This window comes from Cuculus canorus, chromosome 2 (assembly GCF_017976375.1).
Source record: "Cuculus canorus isolate bCucCan1 chromosome 2, bCucCan1.pri, whole genome shotgun sequence".
NCBI classification, from domain to species: Eukaryota; Metazoa; Chordata; class Aves; order Cuculiformes; family Cuculidae; genus Cuculus; species Cuculus canorus.
In genome coordinates, this window is record NC_071402.1 from 59,858,973 (window position 1) to 59,882,780 (window position 23,808).

The window sequence follows — 23,808 nt, forward strand, 5'->3', positions numbered from 1 at the left end:
ACTTCGTCATTTTGTTATGCATTCCTGGGTACAGGACAGCCCTAGTGTACTTATATAGTGTGAGACAAGTCAGTATCTCCATGCTGATTGATGTTCTCAATCACACATGCAAAACACAAAGTATTTATTCTCTGTAATGATAACCTGAATTAATGTTTAAACTATGATTTCTATAAAAGACGATGTATTTTTTTCTTTTCAGAACTGGGCTAACTGCAGTATTCACATTCCAGTTTACAGAAAAACAAAGATAATTTTGACAAAAATCTATAATCCCCTGAAATCTTAAAGAAGCTAAATACAGTGCATATGTTTTAACACCACACAGTCCATACCTGCTGCTGTCTTTCCTCTGACCTTGAACCATTGATTGCACCCCCACATCACTATTTTTTACTCTATAAAATGGGTAAAATTGTACTTACAGTCTCTGCAAGAGCTCTGAGAGACTTATTTTATAGACTAAAGTAAAAAAAGAATAATTGATGCTATTAATGTACTTGCCTTCTAATTTTCTGAGTTTTGCCTTCTGCAACTCTGGGGAAGAATTTACCAAGCAGGAAAAAAAGATGAAGCAAAAAAGTAGTTTATATACTATTTTCATTTAAGGTTATATGAAATCTGTGTGAAATTATCCTTAGACAGCAGCTAGCTCAATTAAAGTATTGACTACAACTAATAAAAACCTAAAACTAACAGTGTATTTTTCTTGTCAGAACTGTTTCTAAATATTAAAAAAAAAAAAAAAAAATCGAGCAGATGTTTTCACTTTACAGAAAAGAAATTCACATAATCCAGTAAAAAGACATTACTTTTGCTTCTGTAAAGATCTTAAGGATGTGGCTTACTAAAGCAAAAAGTACTTTCAGCTTCCCAGACTAACATTCATGAAATGAATGATATGGACGTATTTAGAAGAATATTTTAAAAAAAAATATCATTAAAATACCATAGAAGAACTTCCAATGGAAACAACTCCACTTGGTTCGTTATCTAGTAACTCATAACTATATGTGGCTGTGGTCATAAAGCCTGTGCCATACACCCCCGTCCACTTTTCCCTTCAATAAGACTTGCAGACTCTCCTTCATCTGTGATGGGGAAAGCGTGCCACCTAGTGGGCTTCGAAAAACTACATCTTCCTGCTACCAACAACAAACAAAATTTAGATACGAACTTCCACAAACTTTTGGTAATGACTTCATTTTTTTTTTTTTTTTCGGTCACACATCAAAGTGGAAAGCTTTAGGCAAAACTGTAGAAACGAAGTGTAAAGTTACATATGAATAAAATGAAAATGTCTGATTTCAGGACGTCTGAGTTTTTAAAAGCATTTCCAAAAATTAATAGATAGACAATAGTCATTAACTGCCCCCTGAAATACAGATTTTATTTAGCTTTAGTTCCCTTCCTCTCTGACTTCTCCTATGTAGAACTGGCATTCAAATATCAGACTTCTACATCCTGCCTTCCAGCTTGGAAACTTACTAACTGTCAGGTGAGGACTGGTATTTGTTTAAAGGTAAGAAACTTAGTTAATAAAAACAAGAGCTGACAGCTGCTAAAAAAGTCCATGAAGGACAAATGTAAATTAAATTAACTTCTATAAACGATAATCAAAGATATCAAGTGAAATCTTCATGTGTATTAGGGGAAGAAGAAAAACTAAACAAAACAAAACCCAAACTTCAATAAACCTCTTATATTAAGTTGTAAAAACATAACCTTAGCAAATATGAAGTCTGCAACATTTGGAAGACTGATACAAATGACTTAATTGTGCACTATGCTTTCCCCTTTAAATAATTAGTTGTCCATATGTTAAAAAGGAATTGTAGAGCTCTGCCTTTTATGTTAAACTCTGATGCCACTTATGCCACTTTTATGTTTTATAAAAGCATTTTCATAACCCAGAGTTTAATTTATTATAATTTTACCCCAATTGTACTGTGTTTTTGATTGATCCAGTACCGTACCTGAGCAGTGCAAATATAGGTTCACTCTGAAAGGACAGTTTGGATAAAAGCAGCAGAAGTGGCAACTATAGACTGAGATGACTTGCATTTTATCAATAAAGCCAATTACAAAGTAATCTCTAGAAAATATGTCTTATTGTGAGAAGCTACAGAATTCAGCCCTGTCTTACGTATTTAAGTAGTCAAGGTAAGCTATATTATTTATTTTTGCTTAGGTAAATAACTAAAAGTTTCCCTTAGCATACTAAAGCTAATTCAGAGTAAATTTCTACTTAGTCCCAGCTTTTTAATTTTCAATTTAATTTCAGTTTTGTTTTATGTTTTTGGGTGTTTTTTTAAGTATTTGTAAGAGCACTCATTTTCTTCAGAGCATTTAATGAACAATTATTACATTCAGAATAAATAGATTACTCTGCAAGTTACCATCGTTTCAGATGTTGACTGAGAATGTGAAGATCCGCTTTGACTAAATGGAGCCTTCCAAAGATTAAGAGAATCATCAAAATCTGTACGAAAATAAGAATAAAAATCAAAATCAAACAAGAGTTATCTTTTTTATTGCTAGAAGAGCGGCAGAGGGCAAAATAAGCTTTTCAAAGCCAATCACAATTATCCTTCAAACCTCTGAACATAAGTTTTCACACACTGTACCTATGAATTCTTATTCAGCAAATTCCTTGAATAAGCAGAAATTAAATAAAATAGAATTTTCAGTTGCAACATACAACAGTCTGGAAAAAGCTCAAACTGCAGTTGCGCAGCCTTTAGTCATTTGAAATAGTTCAGATTTAGTTTTATTCAAAATGTCATAGTACAAATTGTTGAAGATTCTGCGGACTCACAGAACAAACATAATAAGCAGCTGTCCTTGTCTTTGAAAACATGTATTTTAAGAGAAGCAATTTTAACAGAACCCATATCCATAAGTATAATGAAGGTAGAATTATTTTGTAATTCTGTAATTTTTCAGAATTATAGGTTTTAAGGCTTTCATATATTCAGAAAACACCAAAGAATAAAGCACTAGATTACACAGTTTCTGAGTGCAAAACCCATACAAGTAGAAGCACTATAAATACCTCAGCTAATTACTAAACTGAGCTAACTTATCACACTTTTAACATAACTTTGCAGAAGAGATTTTTTTTTTGTATTCCTGAAAAATGTGAGGAAAATAGATTGGGGAAAAAAAAAACCACTAAAATTAGGTTCAGGAAGGTAACCCAAAGCAAGATCTTCTACTAAGAAAAGACAAAGGACTTATTAAAAAGCAGAAACAGGTTGTTATAGATAAACAACACAATTGTAAACATGTAAATGAAGGACTAAAAAAATCTTTCAAGCACTATAGTTTTAGAGATGGAGCAAACATTGTCCTGTCCTCTCCTTTTAAAAAAAACAAAAATTATCTTTCTTTTTCCTGAAAAAGCATCGAAGATTCTTCTTCCTTATTTCAAAGCTCCTGGAAAAACATTTTGTTTCTACTTCGCTTTTCAATGACCTGATAAAACCTATCTCAGCTGCTCACTGAAAAGTTCTACAACCCTGGAGTTTGAGCTGCTCTCAGATATGATTGCATCAGCTAACAGAATTACCAAGAGCCACAAATAAGAGGATCATGAGAAGAGTGTTGGATTGAAAAAATTACACTCAGATAAATACAGCAGCTGCAGAAGAAACTGAGAATTTTCATGGCTGGAATTTTGTATACTGCTTAAGTACTTCTCTGATAACTCAGTGAGTTAACCAAGAATATGACACACCTAAGGAAAAGAAGTAAAGACATAACTTAGTAGGGCAAAAACCATTCCTCTTCTGTTCATGCTTCTGTAACATAAGTTTAACTGAAGCAGACCTACAAGAATTGCTTAAACGTGTAGCCTTGGGAGATACAAACACAGAAACTTAAGCAGATAATAGCCAAAGAATCCAAGAAGAATAAACTTAGTATATTTCCCCTCTCTTAGATGTTTTTTCTTAATTGAAAATTTAAGATCATAATACATATTTGGACAAACGTGGGTTTCCACAATGAATCACTTTAAGACTAATAATATAGTTCAGAAAACAATTAGTTGATAAAAAAGCTAGATATGAAATATTCCAAGGGTATACAGGTTATCAAAAAAAACCCAATCCAATCTTAGAATTAAATTTGATCAGCCTATGAATTAAATTATCTCTGAATTATCTCTTGGAATGCTCCTAACTTCAACAAAGTAGAGTTCACTCCTACTCATGCATCTTTAAATTTGAACACATCAAGAAACAGAAATAGGAGTCCAAGAAACAGTCCATACATAAAAAAGTTAAAACTAAACTAAACTTTCATAAACAGTCCATTTCATAAAACTAAACAAAATTTTCATTGCACTGGTCTGTCATCAGCTCACAGCTGTAAGAAGTATTTTACATCCAACAGTTAGCAAGAAAAATATATTACAGAATCAATAACATCTTATCCCATTGTAACTTTTTGAAGATGTGAATAGCAGCTCAGAGCTTTTTCTGAGCTATGTTAAATTAGTGACTTATCTACTTAAATCCTCAGAGCAATATTTTGACTTAACAACATACTTCATGGTTTATATATTCATTTTCAGTCCCATTTTTAGTAGGAATTGAGGTAACTCTCCTAAATCTAGAAGTTACTTAATTAAGTTTAAAATACAACAAGATTACATTACGTTAACATCACTTACCACCTTTTTCTATGATGAGGTTGTTTTCCTTAGAAGAATTCAAATCAAACATATAACATCCCAGGTAACAGCATTTCACCATTTGATTCACATGTTCATAGAATTGGCAGTGATATAAAAGGGCCTTAAGTGCAGGTTTTCCTGTCTGAGAGAGGCCAGATTCTTCATCGTGTACACAGGGACCCTGAAAACACGAAATTCACAAACACAGTTTCTTCAAAGGAAACTTTCATATAAAGTAAGCTGTCAAAAAAAAGCCCAAATTAAGTGTAATACTCTATACGTGTGCATAGACATAGCTGTTTTACAGGCTGTAACTAACAGATTCCAAAACCCAAATACAGATTTAACTAAGGTTGAGCTAAATCATACCATATTACTAAAACTGTAACTATTTAGAAAAATGGAAGTAGTTATTTAGCTCCTGAAAAAGCTCAGCTAAGTAGAAAGCCGTGGAAAGCTATAACTGGATGGTTTTAATACAGTGTATGTATCAGGAGACTTTATAATTTAAATTTCTCATTCAATACTACTTAGAGATATCAACTAATGCAAAAGTTTTCTTTAGGCAAAGAGCCCACTCATACTAAGGTAAAATACCTTGAAAAGGTCACCCTGTTCTAAAATATACTGCCATTATTCTACGTCTATTTATGTCAATCTATTATGATAAAATATTTATTTAGAAAACAAGACATAGAATGAAAGAAGTTCTCTTTGAATAATGCTTTTTAGTAATTTCTTTTTAAATATTAACTTGAAGTAAAACCTTGTAGTGAAGTGGATTTACAACTGAAAAGACAGACTTTATAGTCTTATTTCTAAACAGTTTGATTTGACTGCCTTTGCTACAGTATTTCTCCAGTGTTTTCTACAGTAACAGAAGAAAACATAACCTGTTGTGAAGTGACCATAAAAATTAGATGTTAATTGGCAAAAGAACGCAGAGTGAAAAAAATTCAAACCAATTACATTCTGCAAGAGAGTTTTACGAGTCATCTTGTAGCACTTCAAAAAGAAACTAGTTAAAATTGCAAAAAAGGAATTCATCAGTGCTAATTAGGAAATTAATTTGGCAGTCAGGAGAGAGCAGAAAGAGATCAACTGCAAATAAGCTATTTGAAAAACACTACTTATCCTGAAGCAGCTCTAGATCTCCTCAAACCCCCTCATTTACACAGACTTCAAGCTTATGTTCCAATAAAACAAAACAAAAACCAAATCAAGTAGAAGCAGTAAAACTTTTTTTTTTTTTGTAACAAGTAGGTTATAACCAGAGTTTTATATTGCTACTGCTCATTCTTTGCAGTTTCTGTAATATACAAACCCATTATTTTCATTGTTTGCCTTTTCTGCCAATTAATGGAGAATCAGGCATGGTAGTTTGAAGAATGTAGTTTTTCATGTAAATTCTTCACAATGAATTATAAAACTGTACTCATTTACTAGTAGCAATACACTTAAGACTGTAGCAACTATGACAAATGCATAATTTGGAATTTTTATTAAAATAAGTCAAAATACCCAGAATTGTCTTTGCCGATTTAAAAAGCAATGCCTGACACTTGAACTGTAAAACAGTGTCCCTGAAAGAGTTGCTTATCAATCACATTCATAAAATGCTGTGACTTCAGCAATCTTCATACAAAACAGTATGTTGCAGTCTCACAACACTTCACACAGATTGACTTTAAGCACGACTAAAAATTTTCTCGTGAGGATATTGACGTATAAACTCGATTAATAGCTTTTCCTTTTCCAGCCCTATTTGTCTAAGGGAAAAAACTATAATGTTCTACTTTGGCTATGGTACATTCCTACTATTCATCCAGATCCAGTTATAGCTCTCCTTTTAACTTCCTTGCTTTAAGGTCAACAGATAAACCACCTTATTCAGTGAAAGGGGAAAACTAACTCTGAAATATATAATTTGATCCTGGTGGTGTATTCCAAATTTTAATTGTTTGTATTTTCAACAGTTTAATTTACTAGTTATCATGAAGTGTTGTTTGATAATATCTTTCAGCACGAAGACTTATTAAGTGATGAGTAATTTCCATTAAATTGCACTTCTTAATAAGAATCACATTGACTCAAAGTTTCTATTAATTGCACTGGAACTCATCCAGAACTTTGCAATTGGATTTAATTTTTGCACCTCACCATAGTTCTTCAAATGTTTAAAAAGATTGAAAAGCAATATTTAATAGTTACAAGTTACAATGGCTGCACCTTGTAAATCTCCTATTAAGAACTACTATTTATATTGATAAGATAATAAGTGATAACTAAGAAAACTGAAACAGGCCAGATTTGTAAGATGGCTTGAACATCTTCCTTTATACCATATATAAAGGAAGAATAAAACATACTGTAAAAGGCAGTTATGCAAGAAACAGCATAATTGATTTTGGGTGCAACTGAATGATAGATAACTTATCTTACTAATATAGCAGCACTATTTTCAGCACTAACTTGATCTTTTGCAGAAAGGAACAGATGGAACAGGATGTATTAGTACCTGCAAATTTCTTCATAAAGGACGTACACTGTACTACTGTTCTCATGTAGGAACCATCTCACATATTGGAAGGAGTAAGATGGACAGAAAAAACAGTTATCAAGGCAAGAAAAAGTGAAAAATAGGGAACTAAGATCCAAAGATCTTTATGTAAAATGAACCAGACTTGCTGAAGGCGACATGAGATGACTGACTCAAGATCAGAAGGAGAAAAGTCTCCAGAGGAACTTATCAGTTTATATAAATATCTGATAACAGAGACTAAAAGGAAACAGACTCTTCTCATTTGTATCCAAGGACAGGAGAAGAGGCAATGAGCAAAAACCGAAATACAGGAAACTCTATTTAAACTTAAGGAAAAACAGTTTCCCTGTGAGGGTAGCCAAACACAGAGTAAGTTGTCCAGAGAGGTTGTGGAGCCTCCTTCCTTGGAGATACTAAAAATACAACTGAATGCGGTCCTGAGCAACCTGCTCTAGTTCACACTGCTTTGAGCAAGAGGATATGTTTAAATTGACTTGAGGAACAAGCTGATTTGGCCTTCTTTGGAAAGGTTTGATTCTCACTACTTACATACACGTTTCAAAACATCTTCTAAACATCGCAATCACAGAATTTCTTCTTCCTCATATACCTCAAATCATGTTGCATTGCAAGAGTGAATAAAATAAATTACTGATTTCTATCTTAAAACATTAATGGTAGTACATAAGTAAGCAAGTTTCCTAGTAGCCCAAAGAAACTATATTCATGAAATTTAACATACATACAAAACTAACTTCGGTTCTTTTTTTGAGCTTGCTGGTAGTCTGAAAAAAACTTGTGTACTCATATATTTCTATTCCAAAATGTGGCTCTAGACATATTTTTTTAAGTTCATTTTTTACAGGTATACTGAAATAAGTTTTTATATCATATTATCTCTGTAACACTATGACCTTTCTCATCAAATATAATAGTCACTCACTTGCCAAATACTATCTTTCACATCTTCTGCAGGAATTGGAATCACAAGTAGATTTTGTAGAATAAAAGCAGCCTGAAAGAAATGAAAGCATCGATATTACCATTTAGCCATCACAATTAGAAAAAAACATCAGAATGAACAGCATAGTCTACATATTATTTCATTGTTTTAGACATATGTCAAAACAAAGAATTTTCATGTTCATGTTGGAAAAAAAAATAATTAGGATATAACCTAAACCTCTTCAAACTTCACCCACAACAGATGTCATTAGAGCATGGCACAAGAGGAGGCTGGTAAAAACAAATGACAGGGAAAAGACTGAATAGAAATTACTAGGAAACAAATTTATTTTTTTATAAAATACTTTCATCGCTGTTCCTGTAAAGTTAATTCGTTTGAATGTGCACTACATAACAAGTAGTACTGGGAAAAAAAAAACCCGAGCAGAAGAATCTGTATAACTGTTTATGACCCTTCACTCTTTCTCCTCTGGGTTTTTTTTTTTATTGTTTTTTTTTTTTTTTAATTACTATAAAATAATTAGAACAACATGAGGGACACATTGGGACACATAGAGACATGTTCCAAGGATTTTCCTTTCTAAGTATATGGCCTATGTGCTTTTCTAATTCATATTACAAACATTTCACATATATATATGTGGGTGTGGGTGCTTTGGAAATGCTTTTTTCATATTTTGTCAATCTTGTCACTAATTTGACTCTTATGAGACTATTAAAATTATTTGGAAGTTAAATAAAACAATGAAGCATGCATTCTAAAAAGCATTTCACACAAATTATCAAAGTATTACTTTGAAATATGTAATTAGTTGAGCAACAAAACTGGGAAGAAACTAACTCACTATTTATCACAGTTGTCCATATTTAGTCTGTTCTACCAGAGTACAAACTTTCAGTTCTCACAAATTAACCTTAATTTGCCTAGGCAAATTAGATTACTTCATGTAATATTTACTACAGATCAGGTGATGAGTTTGTGCCAAAGTGTTCATAAATGGAAAAAACAGCCATTAAAACATGGACTTATTAGTGATGCTTTCACATCCTATTTGTCTGCGTAAGTAAGCAGACACTTTATGCATTCATTTGTATTGTTTAGATTGTTTCTGCTTTCACGCTAGTCATCTGTAATTGTTGCTTCTTGAGTAATTCTAAATAAGAAACTAAACATTTATTTTAGTTAAGTAGTATTTAACATACAACACAGTTCGTGTTGTGGAGCATTAGAAAACAGACAGTGAATTTAAAAAAAAAAAAAAACTACAACAAATCTTTTCTCCTTAAAGAAAAAAAATGGACAATATAAGACAGCAGAAAGACACAAGAAACATACCTCCCTGCGTACCATGCTACATTCAGATTGGTCCAAAAGGATGTTTATCACTGTTCCCCACAGACCTCCTGAAATGTTTCGGCAACTTTCTGCTAAAGCAATGCATCCTGTGTCAAGAGATGTAAGAGCTGATCCTATTCCAAGAGCTGTAAATCTGACCTAATAGAGATAAGCACAATACAAAGAGATATTTCTTACAGTAATTAGCAATATATTTTTTACATTATTAAATTCTGGCAAATGAGTCTGGAGATTAAAGGAATCATTTAAAAAGTAACAATGTCTTTTCCTATATTTCTCTGGCCCTACACTCATAATCATAACTATGTATACGTAACAATGACAGAGTTAATAAAATAATTCTTGAATACTTAAAAATACTAAGATAGCCTTCACTAGTTTGCACATCTTACCACTTAAAAATAGTTCTGTTTAACAAACGTATATAATTTAACAAATCTGCCTCAAATACATTTGTTCTAAATTTGTAGTTCTTGTAGAATTTCTGCTTTGCAGCTAACAGCAATGTCAATGAAAAATGCCTTTGAATCATGATCACGAGTGACTAATGAATACATGGAAAATAGAAGATGTAGGGAAGGATTTTTCAGAAGATGTTTATATGGAAACATCCTCAAGACTTTGTTACTGTTATTTAGGATATAGGCAGTAACATTTCAAATAACACAAAACAGTAATTTCAATACTAAATAAATTAATGAAACAAAAGTTTTGCAAATATTTAAGAGTCAAAACAAGATATCTACTTAATGTTCAATTAACTAACCTCAGGGTCTCTATCTACCCATAAAGGAACCAGCCATGCCAGACGTAGCTGAGAAAGAACTTGTTCTTCACTGTTATCAAAAGGCAGAGACCAAAGAGATATCCAGTCCTGATAAAAAAAAACAAACCAGAAAATCAACTAAGAAATTATTTCATAAATCTTTCAGTGCTGTGTCAGTCTACCAACAGCCTGAGCTACAAATTACATACTAAAACATTGATAATTCAGGAAAAATATTTCGATTCTGCCTCTATAACATGTATTTAAACCTGCTGACTTGAAAATGAAAAAAATTAAGTAAGTGTTGTCTTTTCCACAGAATTGGGACAGTAGCGCTAAAGAGATTAAACATTTTATTTGAAATACCATCCCTCATATATGCCAACCCCACCACTCAGCTTGGTGTATTCTCCCAGCTGGCTGAGGCTGTATTCAGTCCCACTCTCTACATCTTTGACGCAGATTTTAAACAGCGCTGGTTCCAATACAGACCACTGAGAGACATCACCTGTCACTGATGTCTATCTGGACATTGAGCCGTTGACCACTACTCTTTGGACGTGACCATACAACCACTTCAATCCACTGAATTGGCCACCCACTCAATCCATATCTCTCCAATTGAGAGACAAGGATGATGTGGGGGACCATGTCAAAGGCCTTACAGAAGTCCAGGTAGATGACAGCTGTAGCTCTTCCCTATACACACACTAATGTAAAAGAAAATCATACCTTATCCTGAAAGAAGGTCACAGAATTATTTGCAAAATAATTTCAGTAAGGCCAAAACTAAAACTTCAACTTTTTGGTATACTAAACACTACCCTATTAATTTATCTAACATTATATACTAAATGAGATTACCAGATTTCTTTTTTATTTTTACTATCTGTTGCTGTACAAAACACCTTCCGCCACCACATACGAAAAATCTATCATTTAGTTTTAGCAGTTAAAGTATAACAATGCATAGGGTTCACAAATGACAAGGTAAGGACAACTGTAATGCACTCACTATATCCTTGGCTTGAGCCATCATTTCATGAGATAAGTGAAGCAAGCAAAGAACTGTGCTTTTTGTAACTCCTTTTCCCATGAAGGACATGGCATTTCCTCCCCATTCAACGTAAAATGATGAGATGACCTAGGAGTCAAGTACAAGTTCATGGCAGGTTTACTGTAAGCAGTATATAGTTAGAGTACAAACTATCTTGCACACTAATAAATAATAATTTCAAGTGATGAAAAAAAAAGCACAAGTTTAGCTGAATTTTAAGAATTCATTTACTTAAAAGTCATTTGGTCATGCAATATTTTTTCTGCATGGCTAAATATCTGAAGATCCGTGGTTTTCATTTGCTTTTCCAAGTGAAGAATGCAGTCAAGCTTAATAATAAGCACAAAACTGACTAAAAACCTCAAATTTTGTTTTTGACGGAAACAATCTATTTACTGTACCTTTTTTTAATGCTATATTTGGAATTAAAAATATAGTTTCTCTTCAATGCTCAAAAATTGTGTGCTTTGAATTGGAATAAATATATCTGCTTTCTATATCAGATTCTAATGAACAGAAATAAAGGTCACTGGATCATAACAAAATAAACTGACTAAACATCCAGCCATACATGTTAAAATAAAAAGCATGCTGCTTTCAACAAAACACGTCTAAAACTATTTTTTAAAATAATATAATCTTAAAGGCTTATGCTTCTAGATGTACCTTTCTTCTTACAGCATGGAGATTTAAACCTCTCCATTTCTGCTGTGGTTCTTTCTTCTAATGTCCCACTCTAGAGGCTCTCTTTCAAACCCACTTTCTCCCCTCCCCCCAAAAATAAGCCGACATTTACATTCATATTTAAGTCGAGCAGAACTGCATAATTCTTTTACACATAAAGCTTATGCATTAATAGTTGATTTCATTCCATAATATTCATTAGGATTTTGTCCAGTAATATTTCTTTTCCATTACAAAATCTATAACATTGGTGACATTTTTAGTCAAGACTTAAAACTGCAGAACTCATAACTGAATAGCTTGAAAGTATTTATTTCTACTCATGAAATCTTGGCAAGTTAAGACTTTCCCCTAAAACGGGATACCTTTTTTTTCAAGACAAAGATCATTGTCATCTGTATATAAAATTTCCAGACGCTTACCTGGCTGCTATTCATATAATTTAGAATCCTAAATTAATTAAAACTACTTAAAATCTTTTTCAAGCCTCCATCAATGCAACAAATAGATTTCAGTATTTGAAGCCAAAAAGAAAATTTCTAAACGTGCCTATCTTACTCAAGACCTGTAAAACAACCTCAAAGCCAGACCTATGTTTTCACTACAATTTTAAGGCTACTGGAATTTTCAAAATACATGATTTTAGGAGCAAAAACTAGTTATTTATAACATCCACAGACTTCAAGAATACTGAAGAATACAAGAAAACAAGAATACTGAAGGCAACAATGAAATATTGGCTTCCCAACAACTGCAGTATGTTGAACCGCCTCTTTTTTTCTTTCTCTGCATTAATAACCAGCCTAACAAGTTGCTATTCCCCCCAACCACTTCTCACACATGTATTTTGCCTGTGGAAGAATATCTTGGAGTTTTCCTCTAGACTTTCGGTTATTAAAAAAACATACCTCTAATTTCACTTTGCTTAAACTACAGTCACTTCACATTATCTCTTAAACGGGGCATGAAGGCATGCACAATACAACTAATCTGCATAAGTACATACACACATCACTTAATCTAGCCTCCATATTTTTGCTATTTACTTAGCAGAAAAAAAGCATCTTTCCGATCACACCTGTTCATTATTCACTAAAAGTACATCCTAAGAATTATAACGTCATTAGTTCCACAGTTCTTTGCAAACATTCAATCCAAAGGCTAAATCATAACAAACTACTTACCTCAAGAAGACCTGTTAAATATTTCTTACAAATTGTGAGAGGCTCAACTGCGGCAGAATAGGTACTCCAGCCCGGAAGTGCAGTAACGTGAACCATTCCTCTTAATGTTCTCTCGAGTGAAGGAAGTCCATAAAAGTGTGGTGCATCTGTTAGTCTTAAGCATTGTAGCAGCTTCAGAGCCAGCTCAGTTCTAAAAGAGCTAGCAAGCTCCAAGCCCTCTCTGGTTTAATTGCAAAAGAAACCAAAAGAAAAAAAAAAAATCAAACGTCAATATGAAGCCATTATAACAATTCATTTTACAGGAGGTCAATACCTTATTTTTCTGCTAGTTTATGAGTCTTAGCATCACAATTAGTTACTACTGCCTCATCTACAGAATAACATGGAATTAAATGACATTTCTAGCATCACCCAGTTTCTGAAAGCAGAACATTGCAACTGATTATAACAGGGCAGCATAACCAAAAATAGACAAATGAGATAATTTTAATTATTAAAGATAATATTGAATAAAGACCACAAGATTCAAAATGATAGATAACAACACTAAAAGAGTTGCAAAACTTACTATCTACACTTTGTTCTGGATTAAGAGAAAGTTTAAAGATATTTCTTGCAAAATACCACCAATATAGAATTCAGGTAGACAGAAAATCTTGTGAGATACAACCAGCAGGATTTCTTTAATACTCCCTTTTCTGGTTAAATATTTTAGGAAATTAATAACTGCGTGAGAAGAATGAAGAAAGTAACATTTTGAAAGTATCTGTACAAACAGTTATGTGATGGCACTTAAATAAAAAAATATTTTCTTAAGCTGCAATGTTACGGTATCTTAGAATTCACTTGGACAGAGATTTACAGTTGGGCGGTGAAAAAAAAACCTAGCAGAAATTAATTTCTGTGATGTCTTGATTGCCAGAAAAAGACTGGAACTTTATGCTGGAAGTAGCCGTTCTAAACAATCACTAATGTGCACTGATATACTATATTAGGCCAAAAAGGAGGTCAATGAAAATAAACATTTATTGATATTTAAAATCTTTTCATGTTTTACCTTGCTATAAATCAATGCTACAACCAAGTCAACATTCACTTGTGCAAATTTCCAGCAGTGAAAAAGAAACAGCCCTATCTTTACCCTGCAATCAATTTAATTATCATTTGCTGACCACAGGTACATACGCTTCCAAGTTTCCTATTTTATTTCCTAATTTCACTGTGAAAAGGCCTATGAAATGTTGATCTTCAAGGACAGAATATTCTATTTTTACAGTTCAAAAATAATTGAGTTATGACATAATTATATTCAAATTCTGACCAAGATAGAACATAGCAGTAGGTATTATGATCCCCAGCCAGAATTACACAGGCAGGTCCATTTACACTGTACCTATCAGTCAGCGACACAGAACAAAATAACAATGTGTTAAAGAGACGAATGAGTTCTTTATCCAGTTGCTGTTTGACAGCAGTCTGTGTTTCATCTATTTCATCCCGCACTTGCAATTCTGGTTGCACTAGGAGGTCCAAAAGAGATTTTGGCTTCTGAACGAAAAGAATAAAAATAGTCACAAAATAGGTTTTAAACAATGCATCATAATACCCACACTAAAGCCATTTTCCTGTTGAGAGCTTGAAAAATCACATACATTACAAATCACAAATTCCACTATCATTTTACTAAAAAGTACTTCTGTAAAGAGCACAGTAAAAAATTCCTATAATTACCATTATCTATATTTTGAATCTACTAAATGCCATAAAAGAATCTACCCTTAAGGCTTTTAAAATTTCCTGGCATTAACACAGTGCATTTTGAAGCATGAAAGAAAAGTCAAAGTTCTTACAATAACCTGTAACAAAAAAAATAGATCACAAGAAAAACAGAGAACACATAGCAGAAATATCAGTTCAAGATGTATCATGTACATCTCAGTTGCTTGAAAAACATAGTCATTTGATATATATATCATGTAAGTATATGCAGTTATACTTACCTATAAAGCTCTGCACAGAGATATGGATAGCTAACTATAATTATATGGCTCTATACAAGCATATTACCATAGTTAACTCTACCAGAACAAGACACACATGTATAGGTTGTTTGCATCAAGCAAAGACAATATTTCATTTTAGAGAAACAATTTGTACACTAAGAAAAGGACAGAAGCAAATGTACTCTCCTTCAAAGTTAATTTCCCCAAACACTGAAACTGTAGCACCGACCAAAGTGGCAGACACTCATGCCACAAGCTATTTCTTGCTTTTGTTGAGAGGAGTCATCTTCCTTGAGGAACACACCAGAAACAAACCAGCAAACCCATTCACAGTTATGTCATTTCTTAGTCTACAGTTAACTTCTTGGATATATTCTTACATTTTTATGCAATGATTTCAGGATCCACTTTAGATGGTCTGACTCCAAATTTGATCTCTGTTCTCTAAGCAATTTGTTTAAAAATCTTAAGACATCTACTAAAAGCTTCTCATCCTCCACAGAAGCTGGAAGTACTTGCAGAAACCTGCAATGCAAATGAAAGTATTCGCTTCCATTCTTGTAGTATGTTAAAATTAAATTTAATATCTCAGCCTAGCAGGACTGACAACACCTGCAAATGTATAATTTATAGAGTAAATAAGTATGTTACATAAATTTACCTATAGTTATAAGGAATCACATTGATTACATTAAATATATCATATATAGTAAGTTACCTGTATTTGAACACTTTTAAATAAAATATTTACTATTATAAATGTCTTGTGTAGTATTATAACAAATTTTTTTATGTATATTAAAAAGTCTATGTATAGTAAACACGGAATTGCATATAGCAGAAGGCAGAAAAATCTAAACAGGGCCACAGGCAGGAAAGATAAAACCTAATTAGTTATTAAATAAAATCAATTAATAGTATTAATGCATTTTAAATAATCCTTATTTTAAATACAGCATTCTTATTTTTTGCTGGTTTCAGTGAATTACAGAACCACATAATCATTGAGGTTGGAAGGGACTTCTGGAGGCAACATGGTCCAATCCCCCTACACATGCAGGGACACATGGAAGCAACTGCTCAGGACCACATCCAGACAGCTTTTGAGTATCTCCAAGGACGGAGGCTCTTCAGCCTCTCTGGCCAACTACTGCTTGGTTACCCTCACACTGAAAAAGTGTTTCCTGATATTCAGAGGGAGCCTCCTGTTTCAGCAGGTGCTCATTGCCTCTGGTCGTCACTGGACATCAGTGAAAAGAGCCTGGCTCTGTCTTCTTTATACTCTCCCTTCAGGTACTTGTACACATTTGTAAGATCCCCTCTCTGAGTTTTCTCTTCTCCAGACTAACCAGTCCCAGTTCTTTCAGTTTTTCTTCAGGCAGAAGATGCTCCAGTCCCTTAATTGTCTTTGCTGCGCTTTGTTGGACTCCCTCCAGTACATCCATGTCTGTCTTGTAGTAGAGAGTCCAGAACTGGACACTGCACTCGATGTGTGGCCTCAGGAGTACTGAGTGGAAGGGAAGGATCACCTGCCTCGATCTGCTGGCAGTGTAGTCCAGAATACCACTGGCCTTCTTTGCTGCAAAGCTACATTGCTGGCTCATGTTCAGCTTTGTGTCCAGAAGGATGCCCAGGCTCTTTCCTGGAAAGCTGCTTTTCAGCTTATTGAACCCAAACATGTTCTGGTGCATGAGTTTTTTCCTACCCAGGTGCAAGACTGCACTTCCCCTGGTTAAGCTTCATTAATTTCCTGTCAGTCCAATTCTTGAGCCTGTTGAGGTCCCTCTCGATGGCAGCACATCCCTCTGGCATTCAGTCACTCCTTCTAGTTTTGTAACACAAGCAAAATTGCTGAAGATGCACTGTGTCTCATCATTAATTAAAATACTGAACAAGATTGGACCCAAAACTGATCCCTGTGGCACACTGCTTGTTACTGCCTTCCAACTAGACTTCATATCACTCATCACCAACCTCTGGGCTCAGCCATTCAGCCAGTTTACTATCCATCTTGCTGTCTACTTACCCAGCCCACCCCTCATCAGCTTCTCTACAAGGATCTTACGCATTAAAAAGCCTCCCTGAAGTCAAAGTACACAATATCCACTGCTTTACCCCACCTACCAAGCCAGTCACTTCTTTGTAGAAGATTATTAGCAGGCTGGTCAAGTATAACTTCCCCTTGGTGAATCCATACAAACTACTCCTGACGATTTTCTTGTGCATTCATATGCATGGAAATAGTTTCTAGGACTCAGTTCTCCATCACATTCCAAGCGACTTAGGTGAGGCTGAATGAATTGTAGTTCCCTGGGTCCTTCTTCCTGCCCTTCTTGAAGACAAGCATGACATTTGATTCCTTCTCATTCTCAGGCATCTCTCCCAATCACTTTGACTGATCAAAGTGGACAAGAAGTTACATCAGCTAGGATACACTCATGAGTGCATCTAATCAGGGCCAAAGGAATTTATATAAGTCCAGTTTGCTTGCACATTCCCTAAACTTATCCTCTTCCACCAACAATACATTTTCCTTCCTCTAGACTTTCCCCTATTCTCTGGGGCATGGGATTTCTGAAGGCTGGTCTTGTTAGTAAAGACTGAGGCGAAGAAGGCATTCAGGACCTCAGCCTTTCCCATGTCCTGTGTCACTGGGAACCATGCCTCATTCAGCAGCAAGGCCACTTTTTCTCTAACCTTCCTTTTGTCACCTATGCACTTACAGAAGCCCTTCCTGTTACCTTTTATGTCCCTCACCAAATTCAATTCCAGGCGGGATTTTCATTTTCCTAACTGCACCTCTGCACAGTCAGGCAATGGCTCTGCAATTCTCACAAGTTAACTGTCCCTACTTCCACCCTCTACAGACCTCCATCTTATCTCTGAGTTTTGCCAGGACCTCCTTGTTCATTCATGCAGGCCTCTTCGAATTTTTGCCTGACTTCCTGCTCAATGGCATGGACCACTTTTGAGCTCAGAGACGGCGATCACTGAGTATTAACCAGCTTCCTTCGATTCTCTTTCTCCAGGGCCTAGTCCCACCAGACACTAACGATGTGACCTTTGCACACGTCAAAGTCTGCTCTCCTGAAATTCAGCACTGTGATCTTATTTTTGTCCTCCTCCCTTTTCTCACAATTCCACAAATTTGAAAACATGAAAACTAGAAAATTTACAACTCAAGAATCAGTCTTTAATAGTTTTCTGTAGTCAATATGCTTACCTGTTTATTGCTTTTTGCCAAACAAAGTTCTTCAAAGTGGTTCCACAAGACCCAGAAGTGCATTTTAATGCAAGTCTGTCATTCAGAACATAAAAGCTAAGCCTGGTAAGAGCACACCTAACATCCCTGTGGGATACTGCCTGAATGATTGAATTAAGGCAATCCTGCAGTCCATAGTTTGTGCAAGTTATTTTGAGTATAAGAAAGTCTTCTGAGGATAGTTTTAGCAAGTCTAAAAATCTGAAAAGGCATAAAAGAAAAATGATTAACAGCCAGTATCGTTACAAACTATATTAGAGACTGCTGACTCCTTCATTTTCCAGTTCAAATGAGAAGACAAAACAAAGTGCCTTAAAAGTTTCTGTTAACTAATTCTTCATCCTCTTCCCCATCACAAAAATCCCAAACAAACCCAACCATAACAAACAACCCCACCATATTTAAATGCTGAGCTGTTTGGTTTCTTTGGAAAAATGGCACCTCTCAAAAAAATTATTTGAAAGGTGCTACTCACATTGTTTGTAATGAACTTCTCCTTCATGCTATTGTAAATGTCAGCCACTTGAACTATACTATTTTCCTATTTTCTTTTTAAGGGACTGCTCTGGTTTTGCTTGAGGGAATGTAAAATGAAAATGTTTCATCAAATCAATGACTGCAAAGTTTCCAATGGCTCAGAACCACACTATTTACTAACAAAATTTGTAGTACCCCTTAAAGGACACAAGCAAAAACTGAAAAATTGTCAAGGTGGGCTGAGATATCAATACAAGCACTTCTGTCCTATTAAATCAAGAATCTGCATACAAAATAATCTCAAGAATAATTACGCTTATCAAGAACCAAAGGATGTAATAAGAATTTTCTTCATTATGTACCATAATTCTTCATATTATCATTAAAAAGAACAGTTATTTCAAATTTAAATTCCCAAGGAAAGAAAAAATCAGTCACGCAACTATAAAAGGAAAAAAGGCATCTCCCTAAAAAATTACAACAACTACAAAGAAAACCAGCCACAGAGCCCATTAAAAAATGTTTGAAATGAGTCTGACCATAAATAAAAGTAGGATTGAGCTCCAGACAAATGCAGTTTAGGTAAAACATCAGCTATGACAACATATTACAACCTCTCTGGGATGTGATTCTTTACATTTTTAATGACAGCATTCCCAAACCAGTAGCATCTTAAACTGTTGTTTGAAGTTGAAAACCTATTCAAACTTGATGCAAGACTAATTTAATTGAAATATACTACGATTTAAAATCAAGATAAAATGGCTCACGTTTCTGCTTCTTCCTCATAATTTATCAGTTGCAGTAGGTTTTCAATCCCATTGTACCACGACAGATTCCAAGCCACCTTAAGCATATCCGACACAGGTTTCACAGCCAAGCACTCAGAAGACAGCGGCACCACAACAGTATTAGGGCTAACCACATGATGAGCAGTGATCCTGATTGGGAGATGATACCTAAAATAAATAAATAATTTTAAAAAGCAGTTTTGTCTTTTTTTTTTTAAAAAAAAAGATGTATTAGAACAAGCTTTTAAACTTATGAAGAAATTTTCTGAAATTCTTTTTCAGGGAACAAAGACTTGAAGAAAAACTCCATGTTTAAAAATAAAGAGAACTTTGGATTTCACATCAAATGTTTCCCTTGATTCTCCTACCTCCATACTTCAGGAAGGACAGGAAATGGAAAGAAGTAAACTGTAAAAAAAAGAAAACAACAAAAAAAAAAACACCAAAAAACCCCCACAGCCTCTCACACATACCTTCTAACAACAGCAACAGGTAAAGTGAAGGCAGGTAGGCCAGTATCTTTATGGGTTACGCCATCAGCCCTGAAAAAGAATAAATTATAGTTACTATGAGCTATTCTAAGATTTGATTTTCTACTAATTCTCCACTTATTATTTCTTTAGTATTCAGACGTAGCTGTGTTTTTAACTCCAGCTAGCTCTTTTCTACCCATTATAATTTGTATTAATAAACAAATTTTTTTCATGATTATGCAATATTAAAGTAATTCTTAGGTCACACACATACAGATTGTATTTATGGGCAGTATATTTGTGTATTTTTTTCTGAAGTACATGCAAATTTCAAATAATAAAACACCATAAATTGAGGCCTGTTGTTTTAAGGACAACTGCTACACTTAAAAGCTAATTAAGTTATAAAAGATACCTACAGCTAGTTATTTGATATGTGTATTTTATAGTCACGGAAAACAAGGACTGAAGACCAATCAGGGTTTTTCGAAAATTAAAGTAAACTTCACATAAACACTGAGGCACAAAGTATTAGTACTGCAAAAATATGCCAAATAGACCTACACAGCATGTGGCCCAAATATTGAAACAATTTATTTGGCCTGTAAATATGCAATTTTGAACATAAAAGCCTGAGGTATAATTTGTTTGGGCATATATAAAAAAATTTCATTAAAACCTTAAATTTTTACTAGAGTATATGCCATTAAATAACTGTTTTTTCATACCACGTTTCTGTTCTTGCTACTTCATCAAACAACAGAAGACAAAGCAATACCGTAGTTTCAGTTAAAACAGCATGATCACTTTGGAATAGCAGGGAAACTGAATGAAATAAAGATATTTAAAATTGTGTTAGGAAAATGTTTAATAATACATAGAATGACGCTAATCAAAAACAACCAATTTCCACAATCATTTTGCCAACATCTTCAACAGATGCTACAACATGGGTGTCATTAGCACCACTAGCATACAGTAGTTTATCTTTTAAATATTAGAGACTCTGATGTGATCTAAGGTTCTTAAGAAGGCTTCTGATTCAACACCTATCCATATTTCACACATTTTCTTTCCACATATGCATCAAAGTCAAAATAGCACCTTTACCTCTGAATAGCAAAAGCAGCAAAGAAGATTGCTGTGCTAGGGACAGACGAACAACTGGATCGGCATATACAAGTTTGCGTAAAAGTATTAGACATGGTAACACCATGGGCTCCATAAGCTGCAGGAAGAGAGAAAAAACTTAAATGTAGATAACTATTAGGATAATCTGTTATAAGACGCTTAACATATTGCTATGAAGCAATACATTCCATCATTTATAGTAGAGAAACCTAGCACCTTTTGACCAGGAGATTTCATCCAGACAATAATAGCATTTTCATTAGAAAACATTTATTCATTTCTGGATTTAATGACTTAGCAATTGATCACCATTTTATTGGTCTCTAGCATCACAACAATTATAATATTCGCTTCCAAAAGATATATTTTTAAGAAGCATATATGTAAGGAAAAAAACTCCAAAAATTTACAACCATATAAGATTATTCTTTTTTTTTTTTTTTTCAGAAAAAGCAAATAGCTTATTGTATTCCATTAATTTTCTGTATTTCAGTCTGGCAGATCAGTAAATCTGAGAAGGGAAAGCAGCTTGCTAAAAGTTACTGAATATCCATAAATATTACCCAAGTCACTGCTCCTAAGAATGAAAAGACAACATATCTTTCACAGTAGCATTATTTTGCTTGCCTGAGGTTCTGACTTTAAATCACCAAATACACTTTAGTTTAATATTGAATAAACAAAAGTCCTGCTTATTCATTATGAGTGTTATGCACAGCTATACATAAAGTCTTATTTCAATGATGCTTTTTCCGTGTACTACATCCCTTACCCATTTCTCAATAACCACATTTCTAAGAATATGCAAGGTCTTTTGGTTGGTTTGTTTGCTTGCTTTTCTATTGATCTCATGATGAAATAGTCATTTGAGGGGAGAACCAGAATCCGGGCTACATTCCCTCAGGATAGAGTCCTAGTGACTTATTTAATCAAATCTATGTGGTCTTTCTTTGACCTAATGAAACCAGCAGCGCTTTGTGTTTAGACTAAGCTATACCAAACAAGATGTAAGCAGTGCTCCTACTTTATTTTCTATTCTGGTGGATAGCTCCAGAATAGATTTTCTTGCGAGGTACTGTGAATGGTCAGAGCTTCAGGGAGCTAAGGTTGGGACCTCTACTGGTTGCATTCAAGAGACAGGAATAAGACTGCTTAGTCATTATGCAAAGGAAACATTTTACAGTTATTCCACAGAGCAGAGTATTTGAAACAGCAACCTCCCCTCAACACCGAGCCGAAAAACAAATTTCTGAACGCTAGAACTTAAAAAAGTAGAATTTCATATACAGCTCTTGACTTGCACTCTCCTGCCGACCTGATCTAAAACATTCATTGTTCAACACGTGTAATTTTAGATTTCTCCTCTAAAATACTCTGCAGCTTTCATAATGTAAAGTTTGAATATCCTGTTCATCATAAAGATTCTGTGTTCCACAAGCCATATAGGCAAAAGAGAAGCGTCACAGCTCTAGGCAGTTGTTGCCTGTGCCCTTCCTGGATTAAATTAAAGTTTATAAACAGCTAAAAACTTTATTTTTAAGTTTATCCTAGACTGTGACCTGGCTACGAAGGATCTGCTTAAGATAATAAAATTGCCATGCTTGTATTTAGGCACTGTTAAGTAATTACATCAATATATACACACTATCCAAAATAAAATAACAGTTGCATCACTCTGTATCTCTAAAAAAGGTAAGATGATAAAAAAATGACGACAAAAAAAAAAACAGTTAAAAAACCCTGAAGAACCCATTATTGCATTTTTTCCAAGCGGGTTTCAGTGGTTTACAAAACGTACTCATATCCAATCTGTCATAAACTGGACTAGACAACTTAATGCTACAGGGACAAAATCATAGATAGTGATAAGCTGTGAAAATATTACCATTACTGAAGAATGTAATTTTCATTATTTTGACAGATAAGAGGAATCCCACTAAGCATCAAACAGTTCTTTTCTCTTGTACATTTTAGGGAAAGAAGTCATTACTATCCAAAAATTCTCATGGTTTCTTAAAACAATGTTTCGACTGTTGGACTGATGTAACAATACTAAGGAAGCAAACTAAGAAATATGAAAGAAGTTTATCCAGTGAAGTGATGATGAATTATTTATAGCCTAAATAAGCTTGAATAAAATGTTTTTAAACAGAGAATTTCAGCAAGCATCACATCAGACATTCTACAAAAATGGAAAGCTTCATCATCTACAACAAATATACACTAAAGTCTAAATATGATGTTATTTCCTAAGACCCTCCCTGAGGACGTTATCTTGTACTGGTCAGAAAATTACTTATACTTGAAACTCTATCTGACACAGATTCCCATTTACAATAACATGTCCTCATTTTTAATTATTATTTGCTTCAGGACTTAAAAGTTAGAAACTACGATATATAACATAACAGTTCTTTTTCCCTAAGGTCAGTAA

At 34.0% G+C, this 23,808-nt stretch overlaps 1 protein-coding gene across 8 annotated transcripts in view; it reads right to left on the bottom strand.

Moving 5' to 3' along the window:
- The window catches only part of RTTN (rotatin), an 89,215-nt gene that overhangs the window by 33,861 nt on the left and 31,546 nt on the right, over positions 1 to 23,808 (bottom strand). For 7 of the 8 annotated variants that reach the window (XM_054059132.1, XM_054059130.1, XM_054059133.1 and 4 more), the window contains 14 exons: positions 21,354 to 21,471; positions 20,972 to 21,068; positions 20,244 to 20,312; positions 19,750 to 19,938; positions 18,464 to 18,703; positions 15,621 to 15,765; positions 14,631 to 14,785; positions 13,238 to 13,457; positions 11,328 to 11,456; positions 10,313 to 10,420; positions 9,526 to 9,684; positions 8,167 to 8,238; positions 4,679 to 4,862; positions 2,400 to 2,482 (listed from right to left, as the gene is read on the bottom strand). In XM_054059132.1, the coding sequence (XP_053915107.1) occupies positions 2,400 to 2,482; positions 4,679 to 4,862; positions 8,167 to 8,238; positions 9,526 to 9,684; positions 10,313 to 10,420; positions 11,328 to 11,456; positions 13,238 to 13,457; positions 14,631 to 14,785; positions 15,621 to 15,765; positions 18,464 to 18,703; positions 19,750 to 19,938; positions 20,244 to 20,312; positions 20,972 to 21,068; positions 21,354 to 21,471 (1,968 nt within the window). The remainder of the gene's footprint in view (positions 1 to 2,399; positions 2,483 to 4,678; positions 4,863 to 8,166; positions 8,239 to 9,525; positions 9,685 to 10,312; positions 10,421 to 11,327; positions 11,457 to 13,237; positions 13,458 to 14,630; positions 14,786 to 15,620; positions 15,766 to 18,463; positions 18,704 to 19,749; positions 19,939 to 20,243; positions 20,313 to 20,971; positions 21,069 to 21,353; positions 21,472 to 23,808) is intronic. The other variant, XM_054059131.1, reaches the window with a different exon arrangement.